The sequence below is a fragment of the Engystomops pustulosus genome, chromosome 5 (genome assembly GCF_040894005.1).
Source record: "Engystomops pustulosus chromosome 5, aEngPut4.maternal, whole genome shotgun sequence".
NCBI classification, from domain to species: Eukaryota; Metazoa; Chordata; class Amphibia; order Anura; family Leptodactylidae; genus Engystomops; species Engystomops pustulosus.
In genome coordinates, this window is record NC_092415.1 from 104,402,709 (window position 1) to 104,430,218 (window position 27,510).

The 27,510-nt window shown below is 39.6% G+C and overlaps 1 protein-coding gene across 1 annotated transcript; it reads right to left on the reverse strand.

Annotated features, from left to right (window-relative positions):
• On the reverse strand, positions 1-27,276 carry OTULINL (OTU deubiquitinase with linear linkage specificity like). The gene is made up of 9 exons (XM_072152791.1): positions 27,225-27,276; positions 26,980-27,146; positions 9,115-9,241; positions 8,992-9,029; positions 8,814-8,905; positions 6,539-6,688; positions 5,844-5,972; positions 1,612-1,881; positions 1-1,381 (listed from the first exon to the last, which is right to left on the reverse strand). The coding sequence occupies exons 2-9, from the start codon at positions 27,125-27,127 to the stop codon at positions 1,202-1,204; spliced, it is 1,134 nt and encodes a 377-aa protein (XP_072008892.1). The 5' UTR covers positions 27,128-27,146; positions 27,225-27,276; the 3' UTR covers positions 1-1,201.
• Between the last annotated feature and the right edge of the window lie 234 nt (positions 27,277-27,510).

Consider the following 27,510-nt stretch of genomic DNA (forward strand, 5'->3'; position numbering starts at 1 on the left):
TTATGTTGCACAATTTTATTAAGCAGTGTTATTTTTTTACAGTGACTTCCTACTGAAAACATCCATTTTATTGGTGTACAATCTGCTGTTTCAGTACAGATTTAAAAAGAAGAGTTGCTTGTCTTGGAAGTGTTTCTATTAATTGGAGCCATGCTAGAATATCTTTCAATGATTTTCTTCATTATCCAGTTTGATGGATTCAGCTAAAAATGTTCTTTAGACTTTGGATGGAGGGACTTTAGACTTTTGAATTAGAGATTCTGTAAAGTACCTTCTTTACTTACATCAGCAAACTGAAATGTTGCATTAATTGGGTTGTTTTTTTCTAACATACATGTTAACCTTAATTATGTTTAACTTTTTTACCATATAATTTTGTATAAAATTATATATGTATTTGTAATAATTATATTTCACAAAAGTCCATAAATTTACACTGCTGTGTTATTGGAAGTCAAATCAGCATCTACGAAACAGTAGACAAGTTTTCACATTACAGAAAAAGATTTGTTCCTGACTAAATCAAAAGTTTGCTCCATCATCAACCTCCAGCATTACCATTTCAATGCCCTTGCTACATAATTCGGTAGAGTTCTATTGGCCTTACAGAATCCATGCTAATATTTAATCTTTTTTAAGTTAAACATGGGGGTTTAGGCATATATTAGGACATAGTTATAAAGTATCTATTTTGTTAGAAGTTTTCTTGTGCACATTGGTATTAAGCGGTTAAACATTGAAAATGTGCACAACAATGTTGGACATGCATCATTTCAATTACTACTGAATTTTAAAAAAAGCTCATCATTTTAATAGTAGAGTTTAATATTTGAATAGATTAGAAAATATTAAAATATTTTGCTGCCTGATTGTTTATAGCGATTTAGTCACATTAATGTTCAGCTTTTGAGTTCATTTGTTTTTGTCAATGTTTCTAATCTGGTGTTTGCACTCATTGTAGAAAAAGCCTTTTAAACATAAAGGGTACTAAAACACTACAATTTATTAAACTTTATAAACATAATTTGCACTAACTTAAAGTTTGTTTTTTTATACAAAGAAGCCCATCTTGGATCATAGATGTCATACTACAATTGAAGTGTTCTAGTAGAATATATAAAATTATGTAACTGTAAACTGTAACTGGTTTATTTCTCACAGGTTATATTGTCTTTCAAGTGGCAGTTGACTTGAAGGTGCGTTATTTCACAATGACTGGTATATTATAGTATCGATTGTCGTCTGTCATTAAAGTAATCTCATGCCATTCTCGTTTGTGATCCGCAGGATAAATCATTTCAAAGTTTCTTGTGTTATATTTAGTCAAGTGCAACACTTTTATCTTCAGTTCTAGAGCATAACCCACTAAACAGAGCTCACCCTAAAATAAAAGAGAGTATTGTTACATGGAACATAGTATATAATACAGTTAAGAAAAAGGGGGGATCTTTTATTTTTACAATGCTTTTGTAATAAAATGCTTATATTTTAGATAAGAAATTTAATAATTGAAATAAGTAAGGAATGAAAATATACATTTTTAATTATGTTTTTTTACTTTTAATTATTTGCTTGTCACTAATCAAAATTATACAGGACTTTCCACTTTACCTTCTCCAGACCTATGGTATCACCAACCATGTTCAAATGGTTCATCATGTAGCTTAGAGGATCAGCACATGTGTCTTGTGAAAAGAGCAAGTGGAAGAAGCTGGGAATTTGTTCTTCATCCTTCAGGTTCTCATGAGCTTCAATCACTAAGTACAACATGATGAATTTTAAAGCTTCATACACTTTATTCTGTCTGGTGTCATCAGAAAAAAATGATCTGCACATTTTGTTTCGTTCCATTTGCTCTTTGGATGCACAAAAATAAACCCACTAGAACAGAGAAAAATATGGTTCTCTTATTTACAGTAGAAATGACATTGTAGCAAACAAGACATAGAAAGCATTGGTGTATATCATATTTTTGACTCTGTCATATAAACTGGAAAGTTTGGCAATTGCCAATTTGTGTATAAACCTCCACTTTGATGTGGACTCTGCGCTATGTTCCTCTTCTACTTGCATCTGTGTCTTAAAGAGACAGTAATATATATATAAAAGATACCGTATATACTCGAGTATAAGCCGACCAGAGTATAAGCCGAGACCCCTAATTTTACCAACAAAAACTGAGAAAAACTACTGACTCGAGTATAAGCCGAGGGTGGAAAATGCATTGGTCAACCCCCCCCCCAATAGTATGCAGCCTGCCAGTCCCCAGTAGTATACAGCCTGCCAGTCCCCAGTAGTATACAGCCTGCCAGTCCCCAGTAGTATACAGCCTGCCAGTCCCCAGTAGTATACAGCCTGCAAGTCCCCAGTAGTATACAGCCTGCCAGTCCCCAGTAGTATACAGCCTGCAAGTCCCCAGTAGTATACAGCAGCCCCTAGTAGTATACAGCAGCCCCTAGTAGTATACAGCAAGCCCCTAGTAGTATACAGCAAGCCCCTAGTATTATACATCAGCCACCAGTAGTATACAGCAGCCCCTAGTCGTATACAGCAAGCCCCTAGTAGTATACAGCAAGCCCCTAGTAGTATACAGCAAGTCCCTAGTAGTATACAGCAAGCCCCTAGTAGTATACAGCAGCCCCTAGTAGTATACAGCAGCCCCTAGTAGTATACAGCAAGCCCCTAGTAGTATACAGCAAGCCCCTAGTAGTATACAGCCTGCCCCTAGTAGTATACAACCTGCCCCTAGTAGTATACAGCAGCCCCTAGTAGTATACAGCAGCCCCTAGTAGTATACACCAGCCTGCCCCCACGAACCTTAAAAAAATAAACTTAAATACTCACCCTCCGATGTCAGCGCGGCTCCCCGATGTCAGCGAGGCTTACCGATGTCCCCGATGTCAGCGCGCCGTCTTCTCTCTTCTTTCTTCCGGCATGGGCGCGGCCATGTTTTCTTCTAGCATGCGCATACTATGACGCGGCCGCTGCTGGCGTCATAGTATGCGCGGCCGCGTCCATGCCGGAAGAAAGAAGAGAGAAGAGGAGCCGCGGAGAAGAAAGAAGACAGGACGCGCTTACATTGGGGACATCGGTAAGCCGCGCCGACATCGGAGAGCCGCGCTGACGTCGGAGGGTGTGTATTTAAGTTTATTTTTTTTTAACTGGGTAATTTTTTTTTATAATAGACTCGTGTATAAGCCGAGGGGACGTTTTTCAGCACATTTTTTGTGCTGAAAAACTCGGCTTATACACGAGTATATACGGTAAGTAATATTGCACGAAAAGTATGGATTTCCCAGCAGCAGGTTCGTATTTCCAGTGGATAATTTGGGAAGCTGCCCTAATCACCCACTTAATCAAATTTGAGGTTAGATGTAAGTTAGATAAAGTCAGGAAGGTGAAGAGTTTAACATTGAAGTCAACCCCTCCCTGCCTCTTAACACTTCCTATGATGTGATTCTGCTGGACTTCAGGAGATCTGATCAATGATGTCCCTGGACACAGCACCATCAATTACAGTGAAGGAGGCATTTTATGGCTGGGAAAGCTTGACTTCAGTGTTAAAGTCTTCATCTTCTTGACTTCATAAAACCAATTTACATCACACCTCAAAGTTGATTTTCTGGATGATGACACGACACCAGGCCATGAAAGAAACATCATTAGGAAGCTGCTCAGCTGCTTGACAACATACTGTTAGTGGTTTATTAGGCCAATTTCTGATGACAGGTTCCCTTTAAGCATATTCATGTGCCAACATATAATAAATCTCTCTATAAAGATCTCTCTCTATAATAGCATTATGGAGGATTTTCTAGACTTTAAATCCCTTGTATTAAAATATAAAGGAAGCCATGTGAAAAAGAGAAGAGGACAGATTCTGTTTGTCAAAAACAAATATATGACAAACCATTTTTGCTGTCTTATATTATGATTTCCTTTTTTCTTTGTATAAAAAGGAACTAAAAATACACAGTAAATCAGCCACAAGGCTCAGTTTAACACTGGAAAAAGCCCAAAACTCATCTCTTTATGGCTACCTTAGAGAATGGAGAGATATGTTTAGAATTCATAAATAGAAGGATGTCAGTTTTTATATTTTGCAGATAATATCAATTCCCGTATGGAAATTAGGATTATTTCCAAACCACATGCTAAGAAATCTACTATATTCCAAAGCAGTTTTTCTGTTTACAAATCTCTGGTGAGATTATAAAATCACATTGCAACCGAGCCACAGTGACCACGTGCAGACCACTGCCACTAACATCTGTACTTGCCACGTTTAATTGCCAAGTGGGATTCATGGCAAAAAGTGGATAACCAAGGCCTCTTTCACACTTGCGCTGCAGATCACAAAAAACTTTGCTTCCGTTTTGGGTCAGTTTTTGTTAGGAGCATTTTGCGTTTTTCAAGCATGTTTTTTGTGTTTTAAATTCATTTTCAATGTGTTTTTTCACGTGCATAAGGTGTTTTTCACAAGCATAAAGTGTTTTTCACAAGCATAAAATCGAGATCACTTCAGAGTCACTGACGTCTTGGCTGCAATTCTCATCAGTTTTTGATGAGATTTATTAACATTTTAATGCATTTTTTCACATACAGACAACCTTAATAAAACACATGTAAAAAAGACTCAGGCATAAAACTGGTGCAAACACACAAATGTGGGCCAATGTATATAATGGCCTACATTCATCAAAAACAGTGCAAATTGCAATATGTGAGGTTTGTCTGTGGAGTTTGTACAAGGCGCCAGATTCATGAATTGTGGCTCATGAATCTGGCACCCCCTGCACAAACTTTTTTTGGTGCACCTTTAACGTTGGACACTGCATGATAAACGGTCTGACCCTTTCAGTGCAGAATTTTGTGTCTCATCGGGAATAGTGCAGCCGCGACACATATGTGGACTAAAAATAATGTACAAAGTCTTGAGGAAAACTGGTACAAGGGCTTTAATAAATCTTGGCCAATGCATCAGAGTACAATGCAAAAACACGTGCAGTACTCACACGTGAAAAACACAAGCGCAAAAGGGTCCTTAATCCTATACACTTCTAAATTAATTTGCCTTGCTAGCTGGATAATACCATAAAAGAGAAGTTGTGCAACATATCAATATTTAAAAAAAGTAACTTTGTTAAAGTCTTTCAATTTAGCACTTAACATATTTTGATTATCATCACATGCTTTATACTGTAAATTGTCCAATAGCACAAATATTTCAATATTTAGGAATACTGTATTTATAATTATGTAGGCAATATCCTGTCACCCGAAATAGCCCCAAGTGGGCTTATATACTGTATCTGTCATGATGGCCATAAAATTGCTTGTCTATGTGTTGATGTCTTCTCTTAAAGGGTCTTCTTGATGTCTTCTCTGACTCTTTTCAAAATCCTGTAGGCGGGCTGGGCTAGTAATTTTAAAAAAACAAAGCAGTACTCACCTTCTCTGTCACTCATGATGTCCCACGCTGGACCATCTCACTGGACCGTGCCCCTGTTTGTTTACAGGGACACAGAAACTCCCCTGAGCTATCCAGCCATGCTCAACTGTCCCCATATATCAGCGCATAATACAGCGCTGGGAACAGGGATGGGTGGGCATGGCTGGCCACCTCGGCCGGCCAGAAGAAGAACTCAGCGGAGCTTCCGTGCCCCTATAAACAAACAGCGAGGTGGCCGTGTGACACCAGTAGCAACGGAGGTGAGTACAGCTTTTTTTTTTTTAAATACTTCTACAGCCAGCCTGCAAGATTTTGAAAAGAGTTGGACAACCCCTTTAAGTAACTTATATCTGTTTCTAATAAGCTATGATATTTTCTCCTATATTATTACCTCATTTTTAAAGAGCTCTAGGCAGCTACGTAATTTTTGATAGACTTTTGAACCTGCATATTTTTCTGGGCCAAAGCTGAATTGCTGTATCCAGTTACATCCTTGAGAATATAGAAGCTTTTCAGGAAGCTGTAAGAACAAAAGAGACATAAAGGGTACATACACCATGTATAAGCACTATAACAGGTGTGGAATTTCACTGTAAAAATATAGCATGGCCATAGGCATTAACAGAGGTGCCCTATTTGCAGATGATTTTTCAAGCTATATATGCTAATTTAGGAAGCCCAATTTAGCCCAACTTCTGGATAGAAAAGGGGGTTATAAAGTCATATAGTGAGAAATGAGCCATATGAGCTGCAAGACACCGGTAAGTTTCTCCTCAGGAAGAAACTATTGCAATCTGACACCAAGTGAAGCACAGCTCTCATTATAAGGCCCTCCTGTCCCATCACTAGTCACATGACTGCAAGGGTCCAGGAAGTGGTCCAGTGATACTGCAACACATAACTTGGACTAAAGTGACAATGTTTCATAAACACATGATAATAATATTTTTGTCAAAGATGAAAAGTAACCAATCTAGTTAACAAGAAAATAAACTGCAGCTGTAAGAAATTCTGACAGAGAGGACCCTTTATCAGATGCAGATCTTACTTCATCTACAGCATATGCAATAAATACATGCATGGCACCTTTAGGATATCTTTCTCTTTCATCCATCCAGGGAAAGGAATTGCTTGATTAAAAACCTGAAACATGACAGCCCTGAGCATGCAATAGTTATCTTCTTTTACAGCTTGTAAAGTCTTGATATTGTGTTTCCAGTACACATCTTCATAGGCCTGCCAAAATATGTACGGATGTATTGTTAGCTTTTGATGTAGCATTGATCTAATTAACCTACATCGCAAAGCACACATATAAGTTATTCACATACTCAGATATGTTCTTCCTTGTTGGAAGGTTTTTTTACACAGCGAGAACATCTTATATGTTGTTTTAAGGTTTTTTCTTAGTATGTTATAATAGTCTATTACATTTTTTAATGAGAAATTTCCTTAACCAAGTATACTGTATATTAAAACCCTAATGTCCCAGCTGGACATTCACATTTAATTTAATTCATCTGAAAAATATATATATATATATAAATTTCTTCAATTTGATATTATTAAAAAATTTACTTTTGTGAAGATAATTTCCCATAAATATGGTCATATTGTCCCTTAGAAATGGAGGACAGCTGTCCTTGGATACAACCACCACTGCTTTAGTGATTGCACAAAGAGACACATTTTTTGCATATGAAATGGTTGGAAGTTACTCCATGTCCCAGAGTCATCCTGTGATAATGACACTGATTCCAGGTGGTTGTGCTGGGCTCAATAGCTCATGGGTGGTCATAGCGTGGTGGTGGTCATTTCCATGGACAACTTGTCCCTACTGGAAAAACATAGCAACATTTATGAGAGATTATGTTCATACAGGGACATTTTAAATACAATCCAATTAAAGAAATGTATGTATATGACCATTGAATTCAATTAAATGTGTACATGTGCAGATGAGAATAGTGCTTATATTTAATGGTGTTTTCTGGGCTAAATATTAAATGTTAATGGGATATTTCAATGAGATTGATCTGCTCACTGCTACAATACCAGGCAGGGCAACTCAGAGTAGTTCAATCCAACCAAAATGTTTTTCATTTTGCAAATAATCTAGTTATACCTTGTATATCCTCTATGAGGCCACTAGTAGAAATGCTATTAAGAACAACCCAACCCAGTGAAATCTATGACCCAATCTGAAGCTCTATGATTAGATCAGGTACGACATTGATCCAGGGATCTATTTGGAGTCATAGGGAATCTTTTTCCCACCACTAATTGACATCAACTTTATGGTATTCTCTGCTTTACTTTTGACACTTTAGAATTACAGGTTGGACCTGATAGACCTGCATACTTTTTAAACAGTGTCTACTATAATATGTTATCTATCTTAAATGTATTTATGCTTGGCAACACAGTCATTGTGGCACATCTATGGACATTTTTCATCTACGTACAATTATAATTTTTGAAGTGGCTCAGCAGAGCAATTATCTGTGATGTAACAACCCTCACCCTATACCGTTATCAATCCCTTATCACCTATCCCATAAAAATGTCGAAAAGTGGGAACATTTGTATAAAAAAAACACACATACTCCCCGCACCAAAAGACCCCCTTAGTGCAAGCAGCAGCTCTCAGGACTTCATGCAGTCAGACATGATATACAATGTGCAAGTTACACCTATTGCAGGTCCCAAGGAACACATACTGTTCATCTCCAACACTGAACCCACACACCAATAAGAAAAAAAAACATTTATTAAAGGGCCAAAATCACTTTAGTGAATCTGATGAACAGCAGAGATCCAAAAACAGACATAGAACTGTTGCAAGGAGCCTGATTAATGATAAATAACCCCCATAGTATGTAGTCTGTAGCACTGTGTTAAGTTTAATCTGCACATGGACTACATGAGACCCTAAATATAGGTGAAGCATCTTGTAGGAGACCTAACTGTATGGGCAGCTATGCTTTTCTCCTGGGGGTTCTCCTTGGGGGGTAGGGGGGTGAAATTCATTAAATAAAGTTATTTTCCTTTTTCATGTAGATTAAGGCATTGCTCATATTACATATGTGCCATTCATTTTGTTCCTAACTAAAAACTATTATACAGTACTTTAATGGAGCTATGATGATGAGCTCCAGTAGCCGCATTCTGAAAGAGGTTGACTTTGACCATTTAAGAAATGTTCAGTGTTCTAATAGCTGCATACCAGTTATAGACCCAGTCGTGCAACTTCTAGCATGACTATTCGTGCATGAGAGAAGGTAGTTTTTAAATTTTAACTCCTTCATTTGCTCCTATTATACAAGAACAATGCAAGAAATTAAGAGAGTATGATGTTTACCTTCCTCATCTGCTTAGCATTAAGGGCTTCCCCTTTCCATTTTTTAGAACAATAAGAGAGCATGTCCACTTCTGCATTCACACTCAGGTTTCCTGAACACAGATGTAAACAAGAACAATAAGATTTGCCCTAACACACATTTCACCTTCATTCTTCCCTTAAGAAAATGGATGCTTACTTTTATTCTTAAAATGTCCTTGGCATGAAATACTACACCTGGAATTAAGCAGACAAATTATTGGAATGGATTGAGAAAAAAGAACATGTGGAAATAGGCTTGCTACAGGAAATAATATCATACCACAATGAAATGAAAGCTTTGAAGTGTTGCCACATCATGAACAGTCCAGCCACTGCTAGAAGAAGAAATTTCCTTACTTTTCTCCATGTGTTATTTAGAATCAAAGATGCCCTTGAATAAGCGGTCTCTAAAAAAAAATAAAAAAAAAATAATCTAATTTAAACTCTTTTCTAGATTAAATCCATATTCACACCTGTTGGAGAATGGAACTACATTATAAACAACTAATCTGCTGTAATGAATAACAGATTTTCTGGCCATTTCTTGTATTTTGACGTTTTTATGTTGAATCAATTTTATTGAACATCGTATAACAAAAAAAACACATAGTACATTAAGCCGATCTTACAATAGTCAGTACATAACATACAATGTATGATAAACGTATATCCAGGTCATACATTATGCCTTTAGTAAGGCCCTAGATGAGTATACTAGCCTTTCGGGTGGGGAAGAGAGCAAGCTCCACCGCAAAACTCTAAAGAGTGTATACCATCTGATTTTCTTATCCCTTCCCCTAGCGGCATGTGGCCCTTTCCTTACGAGATAGGATGCGGCTTAGATCCACGAGTCGCAGTGAAGTGTGCGCCTGTCAAGAGCATGTTAATAAAACAAGGACAAAATACATGACAAAACTGATATTTAGACAGATACAGTAAGGGTAGAATACAGAAGGAGGAAGAAGGAAGGAAGGGTCTGATGAAGTGTATTCGGCTAGAGAAGGACAGGTGGTGGACCGCCAGTGGCGTGGTATTACCGCCCTAGCCGCAATTAGACAGAAACGTAGAATATGTTTCTTTTGAGCTCTGATTTGGCCAGGAACAACTGAGTGAAGAGCTATGTCTGGGCATGCAGTCACGGTTTTGCCCGAAATGCGCTGATATATGTTGAACACCTGACTCCAAAAGGGTTTAAGGGCTTCACAGCTCCACCAGACATGCAGCATGTCTCCTCTATCGGTTCCACAGCGCCAATAGACGTCCGAAACCGAAGGGAAGGCTAGATGTAGCACCGTCGGCACCCAGTACCCTTGTAGCCCTTTTCCTGTGCTGAACAAGCAGAGGACATCTTGTGTGTGAAAAGGAAATAATAAAACAGAATCATTATTAGATCCGCAAAGTGAATTCCGTAAAAAACAACCTCAAAAAACTCTCTCTGAAAAAAAGATGATTTTTTATTAATGCCCTTTAAAAATGCTCTAACAAGTGATTTTAAAAAGTTACGCAATCTAAAATAAGACCACTAAAAAGAACAATCATTCTCACAAAAAATAAGCCCTTAAACAGATTTGTGAGGTGAAAAATAAAAAAGTTATGCATATGAAAGACGGTGATGCTAAAATTAACAACAATTTTGCCAAATTACTTTTTATTCAGTAAAAATGGGAAAAAATAAAAAATATATATACATGAAGTATGTTCGTAATCGTAATCGACCTATAGAATAAAAATAATATACTATTTTTATGGTATGGTTAATGGCCAAAAAAAAAACACATAAAAATTTTCCTAAAAATTGATGATTTTCATTTCCTCAACCAACAAAGAGTTAATTAAATCTCACCAATTAGCTATAGATGCCCCAAAATTAAGTACCAGAAAAGTGCATCTCATGTGGCAAAAGAAATAAGCCCCTATAGGTCCTCAATAAAAAAAAGAAAAAAAATTATAGCCTGTACAATGTGACATTGCAAATCTGATTTGGATGGCGCCTCCTTCCCTTCTATGCCCGGCCGTGCGCCCATACAGCAGGTTACCAGCACATATGGGGTATCCGTGTACTCGGGAGAAATTGGGTATCAAACTTTAAGGAGCCTTTTTTCATTTAATCCATTGTAAATGTTTAATTTTCAACCCAAAATGAGTGTATTGTGAAAAAATATTACAATTTGCAGATTGCACCTCCATTTTGTTTTAACCCCTTTAAAACACTTAAAGGGTTTACAAACTTCTTAAAAGTGGTTTTTCATACTTTGAGGTGTGTAGTTTCCATACTGGGGTAATTTATGAGTCTAGCTATTATTTAGGCCTCTCAGTGTCAATTAGAAGTTGAGCAGGTCCATCTAAATACGGGTTTTAGTGATTTTACAAAAAATTAGGGGGGCCTTCCATCACTTAGTCGGCCCGTGCTCCAGATTTTACATGTAAAGTCGTAACACCTATGTTAAAGGTGCACCACAAAAAAGTTGGTGAACTCTGTCGGGCCAGTACAAGGAATCGACAGATTCATTATTTCTGGCACACAATCTTAATGAATATGGCGCAATGAGCAATATACACAGGCAGAGCACTTTTATTGCAGTTTCCCACATTCTTAGTAAATGTGCCCCAATGTATATTGAAAAAAACTGGAGATTCCATTTTCATATTTATCAGTAGCTCAAAATCATGGTGGATGATGCTAACAAAGCACTCTGTTAAAGGTGCTTTTCACCACAAAGTTAACAATGGGGGATATTTATCAGGACCTCTGCGCACCGCCAGACTGGACAGCCGGACGGGAGCGGGCCAGCGCGGAGCGTTACTGTCCCCGCGCCTGTGCCCTCGCTGCTGCCGGTGACTTTTCATACGTGAAAAGTCGCCGGCTGCGTTCTTTTCTACGCCAGGCCCTGCCTGGCATAGGATAAACGCTGCGCTGCTGGCAGCCCGATACATCAAGAGGCAGAAGCCTCTTCATGTATCGGGCTGCGAATTTGCAGCGGCGGGGCGATCATACGCTGGCGCACGAGCGCCAGCATATGATAAATATCCCCCAGTATCTCCAGATGAGGTATAATATATCTTTTTGAGCATTCCCTCATTTATGCAAAATGTCACTAGTTGGTGAAAAAGGGGGTTCCAGAATCATATGTATGTAAATAAGCTAAAAAAAAGTAATTTATTGAGTTTCTTTTATTAGACTGTTATTGGGCTTGAACCATGGTGTAATTGTAAGTGTAAGTGTATAGGCCCACTTCCTCGCCGTCTGCTAGTTACTGCCCGCCTCCTCCCTCGCCATGCCAGCTAGAGACCCAATGAAGTCATCATTCGCAAACGACAGAAGAGGTTTTTGTGATGTTGTCAGGAGCCCTAAGGCTCATTTGTTTAACTTTAAAATATGATTTTCTTTAAAATGAAGATATTAGAAGATAAAGAAAAAACGGATCCTGCTTAAATCGACAAACACCAGCCTGTAAGTGTGCTTAGTGTACAATACTGCATCAATGTGGTAGATTTCCTTTATGGACAAATACATTTTTATTTCCTACTGTACTTTTAAATTGACACACTCAGATGTTCTGAAAATGTCCAAGCAGCATTAGTGTCTAGGGCAGTGGTTCTCAACCTGTTGGTCGGGACCCCAGCGGGGGTCGAACGACCAAAACCGGGGGTCGCCTAAAGCCATCGGAGCCGCAATTTTACTGTGACTTGCATGGTTTGGGGTCACCACAGCATGAGGAACTGTATTGCGGGGTCACAGCATTAGAAAGGTTGAGAACCACTGGTCTAGGGAAACATCTGACAACCACTTTTAAATGTATCCATACATTTCTAGAAGGAATAACAGAGAAAACCATTAAAAAGATGATCGTTAAAATATACAGTGGGGGTGAATTTACTAATTGTGCATAAAATAATGCATAAAACTTGACTATGGCTAACTTTGAATAGAGCTTGTATTAGGTTCAAAAAGGATTGCAAAAATGCACATCCATCGCAAAAAAAAGAAAAAAAAAGAAAAAGGCAAGAGAAGACAAAACAAAGATTTGTGCAGTACAAGAGGAAATGTAAAATAAAGGACACATTTTTGGTGGAGAGATACTATAACTCTTTTTCCTAATTTTTTTTCATCAACACCTTCTATGAGGTATAACTTTTATATTTTTCTGTCACTATAGCTTTATGACGTTTCATTTTTTTGGGATGAAATGTAGATTTTAATAATGCAATATTTGCACTACAAAGAATGCCTTTCGAGTATGCACATGTTTTAATGAAGTGTTTGCGCCACTTTTGTATCACGGCTGCACTTTGACCAACACTTCAGAAAACTGTGCACTAAAGGGGAGGGGAAGTGCTTGGTTGGAGTTTGGACCACATTTATTAGGCCCCTTCACACTTGCGTTTTTCATGCACGTGCTCTGCGCACGATTAGGACATTGCATTGCACTCAGACCAATTGTAATCAACAGGGTTTTTCAGACTTTTTTTTTCACGCACACATGCACGTTTCTTTTAACGCACGTTTAAATCTCAGCATGCTCTACTTTTGCAAGTCAGGCGCATTAAAAACGCACCATACAAGTCTATGGAGATTCATCAAAAACGCATCACACTTTGAGACACATGCAAGTCCAATGCAAGTGCAATGCATTTTTCACGCATCAATTGCCATAGAAAAGATAGTCTTGAGTCCTTTTGCCTGCGCGTTATCTGCACGTGAAAAACGCCTTGAAATTTAATTGAATGCTCCCTAAATGAAAGATTAGGTATATGGCTCGACAAACTCCTACAGCCATTGGTTTTCCGTTTACCTGGCTTCCTACAAGATTCGAAATCTGTTTTAAATGTTATGCATGACATGCAATGGGACAACTCATCTGGCTGGCTTACATGTGACGTAACCGCACTGTATACTTCAATACCACATGACATGGATAATATTGCCCTGAAATAAGTACAGTAATTATGATTTAACCCTACAGGATTTTATATTAACAGTGCTCAATTTCTTACTATCTAACAACTTTTTTATGTTTAATTCTAAATTTTACATACAAAAATTAGGGTGCCCCATGGGAGCCAGTTTCTCGCCATCTCTGGCCAATTTATACATGGCCTTGTGGGAAGAAGAATACTTGTTCAATACTTCTAATCCATACATGCAACACATCTCTTGGTATGGCAGATATATAGATGACTGTCTACTGGTCTGGAATTCGGACCAGGAGACAGTCACCAAGTTCATTGAATTCATTAATGTGAATCCTTACAATCTGAAATTTACATATGAGTACCAAAAGAAAGAGATCTCCTTTTTGGACATCTCATTGAAGGGGGACCTCAATACAAAGAAAGTTTACACTTCCCTTTTTCGGAAAAAAACGTCGGGAAACACCTTGTTGCATGCTTCAAACTGCCACGCTCCACATACGATAAAAAATCTCCCTATCGGCGAGTATATTAGGGCTAAAAGAACCTGTACAACTGATACTGATTTTAAACATGAGTGTAACATCATCACCCAAAGATTGAAGTCTAGAGGTTATACAAAAAACTCCTGTAAAAGAGCAATTAATATCGCAAACAAAAAAACCCTGGGCTGCTTAACTACAACCTAAACACCGGGAAAATCAACATAAAGCCAGTATAACATTCACCACACAATTTAGTGCCCAATTTTATGCCATTGTCTCAATAATAAAAAAAAACACCTCCCTATTTTACATCATGAGCCTACTCTCAAAAAAATTCTATCGGAAGGCATTGTGGTAGTAGTATTGTATTAGTTATAAGGAAAGAAGGGCGGGTAGCGGGGTTCCAGCATCCAATAGTACATGCACGTGTTAGGTTAAAACTTCATCCAAATTTTAATCTTCATCATTTAAAAGGTTCACACACATGGGTGAAAAACATGGACATGGTGATTGGAAGAAGGCTCTTCTATCTAGAGAAGCCTTCTGGATCCTGAGCCTCGACACCCGATACCCCAAAGGTCTCAACTATAAACAAGATCTACTCTATTTTTACTAAGATTAAAACACTTTATCTGTGTTATCCTCTCCCGTCATTCTACTTGTGGGTTAAATGTCATGTGATGCACTGTCACACCCCCTCTGAGGGCGTGTTTTCCACATGCCGGAAACTCGCAATGGGCCAGTTTACTATTTAAATGCAGAAGCGAGGTCATGCAGATTAGGTATGATTAAGGACTAAGATGTAGTAGTCCGAAACACGTTACCCTGCTTTTTTTTCGTTTTGTCTCGTGTTTTTTTGTTAAATTTTTTGTGTTACATTTTGTGTTACATTTTTGTTACATTTTCTGCTGCAAGTATTGAGAACACTGGAAATCCGGACCAGCGTCTTTCAGGGGATTCCGTGCACCTGACTGCTTGGCACCCACACTCCCACGGTGAGCCGTTCCCCTTGTTTTGCTTTTGCTTTCTTTTTCACTTGATAATTGTAGTAGTTATGTTCTTGTACATAGGGGGCACTTTTGTAGTAATTATATTCCTGTACATAGGGGGCAGTATTATAGTAGTTATATTCTTGTAAATAGTGGGCAGTATTATAGTAGTTACATTCTTGTTTATCGGAGCAGGTATTGTAGTAGTTTTTTTGTGTATATATAAGGCAGTTTTAAGTTCTGTTCTTTTGAAAAAAGAAGCTTTATTCCTGTACAAGAGAGGCAGTATGAGTCTCTTTCTCTGCACTGTACATGTAGATTAAATCAACAGTTTGTGTGGAGTTTAGTAACTTCACCCACATCACATGGTCACGCCTACTTGTTTTGACTCTGCCAACAAATAGGGCCACTTTTAAAGTTTTTTCCAGGGCCACTTTAAATTCCCAGTCCACCCCGAAACATGACAATTGTTCTATAGGTTAGTACATTTAAGAAGATACCAAACATGTACAGGTTTTCTTATATTTTACAACTTTAGCAAATAAAAACTCCCTTTTAAGGAAACCGAATTTGCCCTAGTGTCGCCCTATTCTGAGAACTATAACTTTTTTATTCCTCAATCAAAAGAGGGTTATTAGGGCTTCTTTATTATGGGAAAAGGTAACAGTTAGATTGGTGCAATTAAAGGGTACATCTGACTTTCTGATCGCTTTCTATAACATATTTTTTGGAGGTAGGTAGAACTAAAATTGCAATTTTTTAATTATTATTTTATTTTATATAACCCTGACAATACTGATAATACGGGTATAATAATGTAATAGTTTCTTGGCCAAGGTCACTACGGACAATTTTGTGTTATTTTATTTTATATATAAGTATATTTTGTGGTGGTTTATGTGGGTTTATTAAAATGTATTTATTTATTTTTTTACTTTATTTAGCTTTTTTTTTACCGTCCCACTAGGGAAGTTACACTGGAGATATCTTGATCCTATATACAATACATTGCAGTACTGCAATCTATTGTATCTCTCAGTGATTTACTGACATTTTGCTTATGAGACCCAGTCTTGGACTGGGCTTTATAGGCCACCATACATGGCAGACACTGAGGTCTTTATCAGAGCTCCGGCTGACATGGCAACCCCCTGGCAACCTGGGATTGCACTGCAGGGGGTTGAGGGAGTGACAGGGGGAACCCTGTTTGCACTCAATCTCGGCAGTTAAGGATTCTAACTACCAGACAAAGAGCGATGTCCTTGCTTGGCAGATGCAGGAGGGACCAGGCAGTATGAAACAGCCGGTCTTCTGCTGTAGATGGCAAGCACAATCCTAAAGATGATATAAATCGTCCTTATGTGGCAAAGTCCTGCTAATGAGGATGATCTATATCATCTTGTGGTGGCAACCAATTAAAGTTATCATTCCTTTGTAGGCATTGAGTTTACATTTCAGCTACAGCGACCAAGTTCTTACTACCCATTAAAAAGGAGAGCCCCAAACTAGAATGAGCTCTTTGTCTCAAGGTATTAAAGAATCCTTCAAGGCCTTTATGCCTTCAAGCTTCAGAGAACCCTTTAGCCAAGGTTACTTGATATTCCATCATCACTTTTTACAACACTTCTGACAAGTGTAAAACACAATAACACAAGAAAATTCACATGCATTAACACAATAACAGAAGAAAGTAAGCAGGACAGAAATAAGAAGTCAACTGAACATTGTATCATAATGTTTTAGTGTGACTATTCTACCATGCAAATTTATGGGCAGACAAGAATAACATGCAAACCTGCAAAAATATAACATGCAAATATCAGTATGTTTATAATAACTTTTATTCAAATGCACACCTTATATGACCTAATTCAGAAAATATTCTGGAAAACTGACCATAGGTATAAAGTATCACATCTTATCATTTGAAAACAAAAACATAATTTGGTAATGAAAATAGGGAACCACATTTCCCTATTTAATGGAAAGCAGCAGACAGAGAATAGCTTGGTAATATGATAAGCATCTTTTTTTAAATGAATGATATGCCTAAATATTCATTCAGATTGTTTTGACACAAATTATTACTATAATGTATCATGGTAAATAATTTAATCAAGAATGCATTGTCACGTTATTTATAATATTCACTTTGATCTTCTCCTATGAAAATAACCAGTGCCAAATGTATTTCTTTGTCTGGGATTTAAAAAAAGTTGATATATGGCTATGGGGTGTATTTAAACAATAAAAATCTTTTACACAACTCTTCCCATGCTCCTGTTTACCTGCAGTGCCACCCGTTTTGGGCCTTGAGGTATCAACAGCACATACACTGTTGATTTGACGTTACTGCTGGATCCTACCTGGCATAGAATTGTGTTGTAGACTCTGCTAGGGACGGCGGACGGCCCACTACACTCCTGCGGTGTAACAGGGGAAATGGTCACAATGTGCTGGAAATTATTACTTTATCAAGGCTTTTATGCCAGAAACAGCAACTATAAAAGCAATATAAAAATAGAGCATAATAAAACACATACAAAGGGTACAGAAAATATTCAGTATTTTTCACTATTTATTTAATTGCAGCCAATTGGTAAGATCAAAAAAGTCCTTTTTTTTGTTCATTAATGTACACTCAGCAACCCATCTTGGCTGATAAAAACAGAAATGTAGATATTTTTGCTAATTTATTAAACACTTGTCCATTTCCTTCTGATCCTTCTTCAGATGGTTTGACTCCTTCATTGGAGTCCAGCTGTGTTTAATTAAACTGATTGGACTTGATTAGGAAAGGCACACACCTATCTATATAAGACCTCACGGCTCACAGTGCATGTCAGAGCACATGAAAGTCATGAGGTTTAAGGAACAGCCCAAGGAGCTCAGAGACAGAATTGTGGCACAGAATATCTGAAGTACTCAATGTTCCTAAGAACACAGTATCCTCCATAATCCTTAAATGGAAGGCTTTTGGGATGATCACACCTCTTCCTCAACCTGGCTGTCTAGCCAAACCAAGCAATCATGAGAGGAGAGCCTAGGTGAGGGAGATAAAGAAGAACCCCAAGATCACTGTGGCTGAGCTCTAGAGATGCAATCGGGAGATGAAAGTTCCCCAAGCCAACTATCACTGCACCGCCCCCCCACCAGTCTCAGCTTTATGGCAAAATCCACCGACAGATGCCTCTCCTCGGTGCAAGACATATGAAAACCTGCAAACAGTTTGCAAAGAAACACATGAAGGACTACCAAACTATTAAGAAAAAGGTTCTTTGGTCTGATGAGTCAAAGATTGAACTTAATTTGTTAATTCTAAGTGGAATACGTGGAGAAAACTATGCACTGCTCATCATCTGCCATATCTCAACAGCGAAACATGGCGGTGGCAGCATCATGCTGTGGAGGTGTTTTTCAGTTGCCAGGACAGGATGACTGCTTTCAATTGTAGGAAAGATGAATGCTGCCAAGTTCAGAGGTTGGATGAAAACCATTTCCAGAGTGTTCTGGATCTCAGACTGGGCCAAAGGTTCCCCTTCCAACAAGACAAGGACCCTAAGCACACAGCTAAAATAACAAAACAGTGGCATCAGAACAACTCTGTGACTATTCTTAACTTGCCCAGCCAGAGCCCTAACCTTAACCCAATTGAGCATCTCTGGAGAGACTTGAAAATGGCTGTTGCAGACTTGTTGCATCATTCCCTAGATGGCTGTACTAGCTCAAAAGGTGCTTTTACTCAGTACTGAGCAAAGGGCTGAATTGAAAGAAAAAGTGAAAAATTTATAGGGCTCCGAATACTTTCTGTACCCACTGTGGATATGAAGCTAGATTAATCTCCCAGCTACATAGCAACCAGGAAAAAAATATCTCTAATCCGCCTTCACCCCACTAGAAATAAATTGACTAGTCAGCAGATGGTACTGCACCCTACTTGTTCTTCACCACTACAGCCCAAACATTTCTGAACCTCTGCTGGCATTGCTCTGACGCATTGCTCTGGCATTGCTCGACTGGTCTGCTGCCCCCCCTTCCCAGTTCCTACACACTCTCTCCCTTTGCTACTTATATCCCCTTAACCCTCCAGCTGTTATATAATTCTAATACATTCAAAGTATGGGTTGCTTATATTACTGTGTAATATTTCTCTAATGTTAATCCTTACCTGTGAACTTCGAAGAGAGGCACAGAATGAGCATTTGTACTTGATATATTACTTGATGGTTAATGCTAAAACTTTTTAAAAATTTTATATTATTTTATAATATATTAAAAAAAAAATTAAACTAGTTAGGATAGCTAATAGAATGCAATTTTTGATCAAACTGTAATTGGAAACAGTAACTAAAAGTTTTCTTTATTTACAGAGACTCACATCCTATCATATCTCTTATTGGCTAGTTAACCTTTGCTCTTGAAAAAAACATGAAACCAAATAGATCTTTATGAATTCTTTGTAAAAAAAATGTCTGACTGCGTTAAGTTGGTTTTATTCTTCCAGATGTTTGGAATCAGACATTTCTCATATCAGCTACTTTCACATGCAGAAAGTAAATCAAATCAATATATACATAAGAGTGCATTCCACACAATGAAAATCATATTTAGTATTGCAACTTTTAAATAGTGTAGCTGGCTTAACTAAATATTTGATCTATTATAAATGTAATTATCAGCTAAGTTCTTACTAGCTCTGCACTCATGTTGAAATAGTAATAGTAAATATTTTCTATCAAAGCCCTTTTGCGTTTGTACTCACTAGCTCCTAAAATAATAATAACTCTATAGGAATGGGGTTGAGGTGCCCCTATAGAAGAAATGTAGGATTGACAGTACCAGATGCAGAGAAGCATCAGACAGAATTGCTTTTCTTAGACTTCATGTAGAAAGATATGACTCACCAATGTGTGTTTTCCACTTTCAAAATACTGGCAGTAGTCAGTTTTATAAACTATGACAGAATATTACAAATATAACAGCTTAATGTGCTTACATACAAATTGTTGACATGTACTTATTTACCCACTGATGGTTGGAAGATTTGCAAGAAAAAAAGGGCTGCAAGTAAAGGTGACACAAATTAAATTGTATTACCAAAAGCAAGGGAATGGCACAGCAATAAATATGTAAGGTATATACCTAGGCCAAATGCACCAAAAAAGTACTATAAATACACAAAAGAGAAAGCGATGCAAATATGTGGCCAGTACAAAATATCTTTATTAGAAATAATTGATAAAAAAAAATACAAGAGATACATAGAAGATAAAATCAATAAAAATGTGTTGCAATCCAGCACAACATCCCCCAGTGGGACAAGGAACCAAGTCCCATGCCCAGGGACACCCCACAACCTTTACTCACCCTCCCTACAAAGACACAAAATAGAGGAAAAAGTCAGCTCACCTTCCTTATTCAGATTTTAAGACTATTAAGACTATGTTGAAATGCGCAGGCTTTATCTGTTGATTCAACATGTGTCATACAAGTTCTCTTTTTTGCCTGGCTGGATGTTTTAGAAATTTATAAATTTGAATAAGGTGAAGAAGATATTTTAATGGAGTCAGTCTGCAGCAGGATCTTTTTCTGTTTTCTGTTTGAACATAATTCTCCCTACAAAGAACCCCAGTCACTGCCAAAATACAAAAACATGCTTGTTAGGTATAAGAAAATTAATGTATACAATACCTCAGTAAGAAACGTATGAAAGGCAAGTAAACCTATAAGAGATCAATGGCAATAAGGCAGATCAGGTGTGGGAGGGAAGGTGAGTCAGATGTGGGTGAGGAACCCCACACGTTGCGTCACGTCATCGTGACTTCATCAGGGGTAATGATAGCCTTAAGTTCTGTCCAGCTTATATGGAAAAAATCCCCAGTTTACCTCAATTGCAGGTTTGAAAGGCGCGGTGTCCGGCCAATCATGTGAGAAGTACACGCATGGGCTGTAGGAGGTATGTCGAGCGTGATACCCCAGATGACATGATGCCGCATGCGCCAAGTAGAAACGATCCACTTAACAGGTATATTGTGCACAATCTGTCGAGTGGCATTATGGCGCGTGTGCCAAGTGGAGACGATCCACTGATGATTGAAGTTAGCTGGAATACGCGAGTGAACGATAATATGCGCACGCGCCAAAATTGCCATGGTGATCTGGAAGCATAAATCTGCACCTATGAGATACACCCAGTTAAATAAAAAAAAAAGGTGTGTCAATAGGTAAAAAGTGAAACCTCTACGAAACATTATTTAGCGATAAAAAAGTGTACAACCGAATAATAGAAATATGTATGGAAGAAGGTTATTTTTGGCATTCATGTGACATAGGTATTGTATACATTGGTTTTCTTATACGTAACAAGCACGTTTTTGTATTTTGGCAGTGACTGGGGTTCTCTGTAGGGAGGGTAAGTAAAGGTTGTAGGGTGTCCCTGGGCATGGGACTTGGTCCCTTGTCCCACTAGGGCAGGGGTCAGGAACCTTTTTGGCTGAGAGAGCCATAAGCGCCACATATTTTAAAATATAATTCTGCGAGAGCCGTACAATGGGGCTTATTTACTGAGGGTCCCGAGGCCACATTTTTGTCGGGGATCACGCCACCCCCCGCAGAACATTATAATACACACGCCACCCCCGCATAACATTATAATACACACGCCACCCCCCGCAGAACATTATAATACACACGCCACCCCCCGCAGAACATTATAACACACACGCCACCCCCCGCAGAACATTATAATACACACGCCATCCCCCGCAGAACATTATAATACACACGCCACCCCCCGCAGAACATTATAATACACACGCCACCCCCCGCAGAACATTATTATACACACGCCACCCCCCGCAGAACATTATTATACACACGCCACCCCCCGCAGAACATTATAATACACACGCCACCCCCCGCAGAACATTATAATACACACGCCATCCCCCGCAGAACATTATAATACACACGCCATCCCCCGCAGAACATTATAATACACACGCCACCCCCCGCAGAACATTATTATACACACGCCACCCCCCGCAGAACATTATTATACACACGCCACCCCCCGCAGAACATTATAATACACACGCCACCCCCCGCAGAACATTATAATACACACGCCACCCCCCGCAGAACATTATAATACACACGCCACCCCCCGCAGAACATTATTATACACACGCCACCCCCCGCAGAACATTATTATACACACGCCACCCCCCGCAGAACATTATAATACACACGCCATCCCCCGCAGAACATTATAATACACACGCCACTCGCCGTAGAACATTATTATACACACGCCACCCCCCGCAGAACATCCCAATACACATTTGTTAAAGTGTCTGCGCCAGTTTTATGTGGCGGCTGCTCTGTGTCCCACAACACTGCTAGACTGTTGTTACTGCTAAGCCAGACCATGTGCCACATTTATTACTGACGTGCACCACAATTTTGTCTTAGGTCCTAGCTATTTTGTATCTCAGTTGCTGCAGAACCTCACATTAATGTAGAAATGCAGTGGTGGGGGAAGATATGAGGGGATGATGCAGAGGGGTCTGTAAGGGACACTCAGGAGCTTCTTAGCTGCTCCTGCACACAGGACACTAAGGGGTTAGTGCAGAGTGTGACAGGACACTAAGGGGTTAGTGCAGAGTGTGACAGGACACTAAGGGGTTAGTGCAGAGTGTGACAGGACACTAAGGGGTTAGTGCAGAGTGTGAGGAGACACTGGGGGGAGGGAGGACTTATCTGTGGCTGATCCCCGGCTGCTGACTCCTTCTCCTCAGGTGCTGCATATCTCCCGAGTATGCAGCCCTGGTCTCCTCTGTCTGAATCTCCCGCGCTGCTACATCCAGCGCTGGGATTGGCTGCAGGCAGACAGTCTCCTCCCCTCCCTCTCTCACACACGGAGGAGACTGCTGCAGGGAGGGAGACGGAGGTGCCGCCCCAGAAGTAACCCCGCGGACCCCTGCGCTGCTCTGCCAAATACATCCAGGGGCATTACTACAGCCAGGGGCCAGATAAGGGCCCCTGGTCTTGACAGGCAGCGCAGCAGATGCCACGGCTGTAGTAATGCCCCTGGATAGGAACCCTGGCTGCGAGCCAGATGCGGCCATCAAAAGAGCCATATCTGGCTCGCGAGCCATAGGTTCCCGACCCCTGCACTAGGGGATGTTGTGCTGGATTGCAGCACATTTTTAATTGATTTTATCTTGTATGTGTCTCTTTTTTGTTATCAATTATTTCTAATAAAGATATTTTGTACTGGACACATATTTGCATTGCTTTCTCTTTTGTGTACAAATGAAATTGTGTTATTGTGGTATGTTTATAGTCTATTGTTTGCTAGTAAACAGCTGGCAGCAATCATAAACTATAAGGCCCCTTCAATTCTCGCGAGTGTGATGCGATGAACTTGCATCACACTTGTAACGCATGCTGCATGTCAGTTCAGTTCCGGTTTGCAGTGTTCGGGATGTGCGATCCGGACAGAACGCGTTGCGATTGTGATGCAAGTTCATCGAATAGAAGGGGCCTTAATTTGCTGATGAAGACCCTGTGGAGTTTTTTCAAGCTGTCTGCACCAGGGGGAAATAAGATAATTGACCACCATGGTCTAACTATGAACTATTTTCTGTGTAAACATTGCACCATATTTACTAAAAGCCCCTGCGCCAGTTTTCTGTCAGACTTTGCACATTCTTTTATGTGCAAAATGCTTGCAAGTGTATTTAAGAAGTGTCTGCGCCACATATATGTGGCACACGATTCTTTTGTGTCGCGGCTGCACTTTTCATGATGCAACATAAAGTTCTGCACTGAAAGGGGTGTTCTGGTGCTCAGACTGTCTGTGCACCACATTTATCATGCACAGCCTGAGAGAAGTGTGTTGCACATCCTATGTTAAGGGTGCACCAAAAAAAAAGTTGGTGCACATTGTCGGAGCAGTGCAGGGGGCGCCAGATTCATGAATAAAGTGGACCCTGCACAATTCACAGGCAAACGGTACATGTTGCAGTTTGCACTGTTTTTTAAAAATGTGGCCCATTGTGTTGACACTGTTGCTACTAATTGTGTGTTAAATAGTGTGGCACTGCCATCTGCAACAGTTTAGAGAAATATAGCCCTTTTTTCATGGGCAGAAGCTTCATACAAAAAAGAATAAATGCAAACATCCAAGTTAAAGGAAATCTACCATCCAAAAAAGCATGATAAACCAGAGACATTTACACAGAAATCCAGAGCCTGTGCTAATCTTCTTATATTTGTAATCTATGGTTTTATTTCTTCTAAAATTAACTTTTAATATGGATAATATAGAAATCTTCTTGACTTTGCCCATAAGTTATCTCAGTGTTCTTTCTTATGCTGATCATACACATTTGATGTTGATTCCTTGGTTCATAAGGGCCCAATAGCAATATATAGATGTGCTTCTCAGTCTCCTAGATAAGTTTGGTTAAAGATTACAACGTATTGTAAAAAGCAACATTCCCCAAATCAATTGACAAGGTGACACTCCTAAAACAACACTGGGAGACCACACATAGAGAAATGGGGGCATCAGGGACCAGCATATGATAAAAACCCTGCCCCACCGCTGGATAAATAAGCAGGATCCAGCCTGTTGCTATATCCAGCGGATGTTTGCACTGCCCTACCTGCCGTAGAATTGAGCTATAACTTTAAACAGAACAGGCACATGTTATAGCTGGTCCACAGACATGGGGAAGGAATTCCCAGTGCGCACAACTCACCATGTAGTATACAGTAGATTATGAATACGGCACATCACTGGTCTGATTCTGATATTGGACCCCTACCAATCTGCAACATCCCCCACCGGGGCCTAGCCCTTGAGGTGAGGCCTAGAGACAGTCGGGGGCCCGCGGTACCGGAGTGGCTGGCGGTTGCGGCCTAAGCACGCTATTGTCACGGTGCTTGGTACGGGGGAACCGGAGGGCTGTCCTACAGCCTGGCAGGTCTCCAGCAGGGTGGTGTTGGCAAGAAAAGATGAGGGAGAGGCTGCTATAGCGGATCTCCCTGGGGCAACCCCTTAATGTCCCGAGTGTGAGTCTCTGGGTGATGGACAGGGTGCCGGTGATGAAGGCAGCCGTATTAGCAGGGACCAGACGGAGACAGAAGTTGAAGAAAACAACTTACAGTTCTTTATTTGAACCGCAGGAACCGCAGCAAACGTGCCTTTAACAGGTAGGTAGGGTGCTGAGATGTGAGTTGGAGGGAGCCTCAGGAGATAGTTCACCAGCCTGGATAAAAAGGGCAGGCTGGGAGGCAGCTGTGTCCTTAAGGATGCTTCAGCTCGGTCCTGGATCTCTGCTTCAGGTATCACCCTTGAAGGTAGGATGATACCCCTTTCCTCACTACACTAGCTCTAGTCTTATCTTCCACTTCAGGCAGGGGCTAGGCTCTTCCTGCACTGGTCTGGTGTGCTAGAGACTCTGAGCTGCTGCTCAGCTAACTGCTCTCTGCTTGCGTCCTGCAGACCCAGAGGGCCTGACTAGGACCGGTCTCTCTCCTGAGAGAGATTTCTCTCTAAGAACCCTAGAACATTCCTGGCCAGGGGGTTTTATTACCTCCCTTTGGTCAGGTGGTGGCTGCTCCTCCAATTACCTCTCAGCTCACAGAGACAGGATGTAACACAGACATTGGTTGACATAATTACATCACAAATTAACATCTGCCTTGCCAGGCAGGATTAACCACTGCAATTTCCCCTTGATCCTATAAGGACCATGTAGTGTAATGTGGTGTTACCTACAAGTGGGACGTATTCGCAAGCACTACCTCGCCATTGCATCGGCGAGGGTGTTGCAAATCTAATACTGATCACTTATCTTTAGGTCATAAATAAGTAATCCTGAAATGCCCCTTAAAACTTTTTTTAGTACATGTGCTAATATTTTAAAGCCCGTAGAGAATACACATGTAATCTAGGGACATTGCAGGCATGTCACGCACTTTGTACAGTGGAAAAGTGAAACAAGTAGAAGGCATTTTGTGAGAAATGTAGATACAACATAATATCTAATCCATTATCGCTGTGTACAGGGCAAAGAGAAGGAGTCTAGAGTCACTGAGATGCTGACTAATATTACAGCAAGTACAACATAATTTATAGAGATTTTCCAAACATAGTTAGATGAGGTATGTGCACAAACTTAGATTAACAAATGTGGAATAAAGCTTAAAAACAATTATATTTCATTGGTGTATATTAAGGTTTTTTTTTTCTTTTACAACTAGTATCATAGGTATTTCTGTCTAGGTGGGTGTGGTTGTGATCTGAAATCCAGCCAAGTCTACTGGTTTCTTCCTGCACGATATCATTTATGCAGAAAGTGTTTACATTTTTGGAGTCTTTCTCATCATCAAGATTCCATACATACAGTGATAAAAGTATCACCTACAATTGGCGAGGAACATGTTATCACTACCAAAAGAAAAATGTGTTGTTTAGATAAATAAAAATATATGGCTGAATTTATTTCCATGTTTCAATGTGCAAAATTATACATTTGTGAACACTCAGCATTTTAATTCCTACCGGCAGTTGACCTCTGATACATATACTGTATCTGGTGAAACCTGTCTTAGATTTTAACACTTCCTACACATGTTGCTACTCTTCCTCTTATTTTCACTCCACTGCTGTGGACACACCATGTGCATATGGTGAATATATTTTTATAGAGCATAATTTGCTATAAAGGATTAGTAGCTGCTCACCTGCTGATGTGCTTGTCTGATGGGTGTGGAGGTTGTGCTGTTCTTGTGTACACTGGTGCTGGGCTGGAGAGCTTGGTACGGTCTGATAGTGACGATCTTCTCTGATCACTCTTCTATGATCATTCTCTACTTCTCTAGACGTTGCCATTTACTGGTGAGAATGATTGCTGTATAGGTAAAGATATAAAGGTATAAATACTTATTTTAGTTTCCTAGATAAGTAATTTTATTCTCAGCCCTCTCACTCTGTTCATGCAGCAAAGAAAGGGGCAGGGAACTTCCTACATGTAATTTCTCTTCACTCATTACCTCCTTTTGTTTTGCTTTAAAAGCCAATAGCAGGACTAGGGGTTGGCTCTGTATACGAAACACCCCTCACTTATGTCCATTTTTTACTTGTGATATTGTAAAGAACAAGTTATCTGGCAGGAAGCTGCAGCTCTGCTGATTAGCAACTGCACATTCATTTTCCTGGCAAGGAACACAAGGCTTGTTAAGTCATGAGCATTACTGGTTATTTACTCTGAACAT

What these genes read in the sequence shown, in the direction of transcription:
- OTULINL (XM_072152791.1), bottom strand. Translation starts at nt 27,127, where the DNA reads ATGGCAACGTCTAGAGAAGTAGAGAATGATCATAGAAGAGTGATCAGA. An exon ending in TCAGACAAGCACATCAGCAG is followed by an intron (nt 9,242 to 26,979) that starts GTGAGCAGCTAC and finishes ATTTTTTTTTAG; the next exon opens with AGACCGCTTATTCAAGGGCA. An exon ending in ATACCATAGGTCTGGAGAAG is followed by an intron (nt 1,382 to 1,611) that starts GTAAAGTGGAAA and finishes CTTTTATTTTAG; the next exon opens with GGTGAGCTCTGTTTAGTGGG.